Genomic DNA, 3,127 nt, shown 5'->3' on the forward strand with positions numbered 1-3,127 from the left:
GTAATGAGTTTTATGGAGACAGCTAGAGAACATACATACATCACAGAATGGCAGCCCATCACTAGTATCGGTCATCCCTTTAACTGTGTACACAAAACCCCGTGCTGAGCTCTGTGCTTTTAACTTGACACTGCAATTAAACATTTAGGATTATATTAAATTATTAACACCTTTTTCTCATTTTACCAGACCACAGGGCAAAAGTTAAAGCACCATAAAGTCTCTACCCGTGTACTCAAGTCATCCTTAAATGTTGAATTAAAGACTGATTAAAAAGAAAATTGATGGTTGAACAACATGACGAGCATAATTATTGTCACTGAACTGTACATGTGAAGATTGTTGAAATGGCAAATGTTTCGATACATATATATAGTTAATCACAATAAAAAAGAAAACTGATATTCAGAAAAAAAAAAAAAATCTCTTAATTATATAAGAAGTTGTTATCTAAAATGATAGATCTAAATCCCAAAAAAATGTTTCTAAAGGGACTGACAAATTTTATGAAGTAACATCTATATTGTGAAATTTATATTTAAAACTTTTTTGATAGTAAACAATATTATTACAATTGCCTTTTATTTTGTCACAATTCATCAAAGCAAACCTAGATAATTTTGGAAAGGTTTATGGCACAATTGCACCTAAAACACCCATCAAGGTATATTCATTTTCCATTTTATTTCATTCTCTTGTGCCAAATATCAAAGCAAGGAACTGCATGAAGCCTCACATACTTCTGTCCATCAACAGAACACTGAAAGCACCCATAAACCGTTTCCCTTTTATAGTTCCCCATTCCACAGAGTATGCAGGGCCCTTTTGGAATGTTGTGGTTGAGTAAGTTAACTCGGATATGAGTCCCTTCTTTGAGTGAAATATCAGTCATACTGAGAGGTTTGTCATAGAAGTCAGAAACAAGATCGTCCAAGTAAAGCTGTGAGCGAGAAATGGCATCCATCACTCTTCTATCTAAAAGGACAAAAACAGTAATGTGTTAGAAGTCAAGAATATATATATAACCCAGACTTCACTTCTAAATGTGAATCTAAACCATTTGGTGATGAAATTATTTGGCTTTTCTTATTAAGAAAATGTTCTGCATCCTACTTTGGTGAGTGGTGTCTGGGGTCTTAAAAGCTTGCAAGCGGCCATCTAAGATGCAGCAATTGGTCCCAACCACCTTGAATAAAGGAGAATGAAGAACACCAAAGACACAAGGAAAGTATTAGCCCAACAGACAGAAAGGACCCCATAAACCAGAGACTTCATCAGCCTGAAACCAGAAGAACTAGATGGTGCCCAGCTACCACCAATGACCGCCCTGACAGGGAACACAACAGAGTACCGGATAGAGCAGGAGAAAGGTGGGGTGCAGAACTCAAATTCTATAAGAAGACCAGACTTAATGGTCTGATTGAGACTGGAGGAACCCCAGAAATCATGGCCCCTGGATTCTCTATCAGCCCAGAACTAAAACAATTTCTGAGGCCAACTCTTCAGACAGGGATTGGACTGGACTGTGAGACATAAAGTGATAACTCATGAGGAGTGTGACTCTTAGCTCAAGTAGATACAAGAAACTAAACGGGCAGCTTCTGTCCAGAGGTGAGATGGGAAGGCAGAGAGGGTTAGGAGCTGGTTGAATGGACATGGGGAATCGGGTGGAAAGGAGGAGTGTGCTGTCACAGTATGGGAAAAGCAATTAGGGTCATATAACAATGTATAAGTTTTTGTATGGGAAAAAATAAAAATTATTTGGCTTTTAAGTTTAAATTCTTTCTTAAGAAACGGGATTAGTGAGTAGATAATCTCGTGTAAATCCAAGAAGAAAAAACATTCAAAATACTCTTCAGCTGACATACTTCTTTCAAATAGGATATTTCTCAATCTGTAGAACAGTGCAAATGTTGCTGTTTCTTCCCTTTCAAATCCTCCTTTTGACACTGAAGTGACACAAAGTTCTGAAAAAAAAAATCAGGAGATAATATAACTTGAACAACTCATATTTTATTGGAGGTGTTAGTTGTGGGTGATAAATTCTGGTACATGCCATTCATTGCACTTTTTAAAGTTAAATTTTACGTATTCTTTGAAAAGTAATATTCACGTTACACAATACACAGAGTACAAAAAGGATACACACAGTAAATGTACTTAATGTCACTGAATTGTACATGTAAAAATGGTTGAAATGGCAAATGTGTTGTTAAATACATTTTACTACAATAAATACTTTAAAAGGGGGGATACGGTGACAAGTCTCCCATCTTGCCCCAGCCTCACTCTTCCACCCCAAAGGCAGCCACTGTTAACAGTTTCTTGTGTAATCTTCCAGAAATACTCCATGCATTTTCCAAGCATAACAGAGTATGTATGTACATAAGGTCCCTTGGTGGCCCAAATGGTTTGCTATCAGCTACTAACCTAAAGGTTGGTGGTTGAAACCCACCCAGTGGCATCCCAGAATAAAGGCCTAACCATCTGCTTCCATAAAGATTATTACAGTCAAGAAAACCCTGTGATGTACTCTGTAATACATGGGGTCACCGTGAATTGAAACTGAGAACAAGAGGTTTAGTTTGGTATGTATATGTGTATAAAATTCTTTAGACCCAAACAGATACATACTATACACATTATTCTTTAAAATATCTTAGAGATTATCCCATGTCAGGATTTATAGTGCTACCTAATTTTTTTTAATGACTTCATAGTATTCTACTGTGTGGATGTACCAATATTTAACTAGTCCCTGACAATAGATCCTTAGGCTATTTCCAATCTTTTGCTATAACAAACTGAATATCCTTGTATCCATGTTATTTCACATATGTGTAAGTATATATAGAGGATAAATTCCTAGAAGTGTAAGGTCAAAGTATATGTACATTTAAAATTTTAATGGATATATTATATAGTTTGCTTTTGGCTACTAACCTAAAGGTTGGTGGTTTGAACCCACCCAGTGGTTCTGCAGGAGAAACACCTGGTGATTTGCTCCCATAAAGATTACAGCCAAGAAAACCCTATGGGGCAGTTTTGCTCTGTCACATGGGATCACTAAGAGTCAAAATCAACTCGATGGCACTAACTATATATGTATATGTGTGTGTGTGTGTGT

General features: G+C 36.6%; 1 protein-coding gene across 1 annotated transcript in view; it reads right to left on the bottom strand.

The window, feature by feature from the left end:
* Positions 1 to 678: 678 nt before the first annotated feature.
* Positions 679 to 3,127, bottom strand: part of PJVK (pejvakin) — a 10,016-nt gene continuing 7,567 nt past the window's right edge. Inside the window, exons 5-6 of the mRNA XM_004375467.2 lie at positions 1,869 to 1,967; positions 679 to 975 (exon numbers count right to left, since the gene is read on the bottom strand). Of these exons, the coding sequence (XP_004375524.1) occupies positions 683 to 975; positions 1,869 to 1,967 (392 nt within the window). The 3' untranslated portion in view covers positions 679 to 682. The remainder of the gene's footprint in view (positions 976 to 1,868; positions 1,968 to 3,127) is intronic.

The sequence above is a fragment of the Trichechus manatus genome, unplaced genomic scaffold (genome assembly GCF_000243295.1).
Source record: "Trichechus manatus latirostris isolate Lorelei unplaced genomic scaffold, TriManLat1.0 scaffold00037, whole genome shotgun sequence".
NCBI lineage: Eukaryota > Metazoa > Chordata > Mammalia > Sirenia > Trichechidae > Trichechus > Trichechus manatus.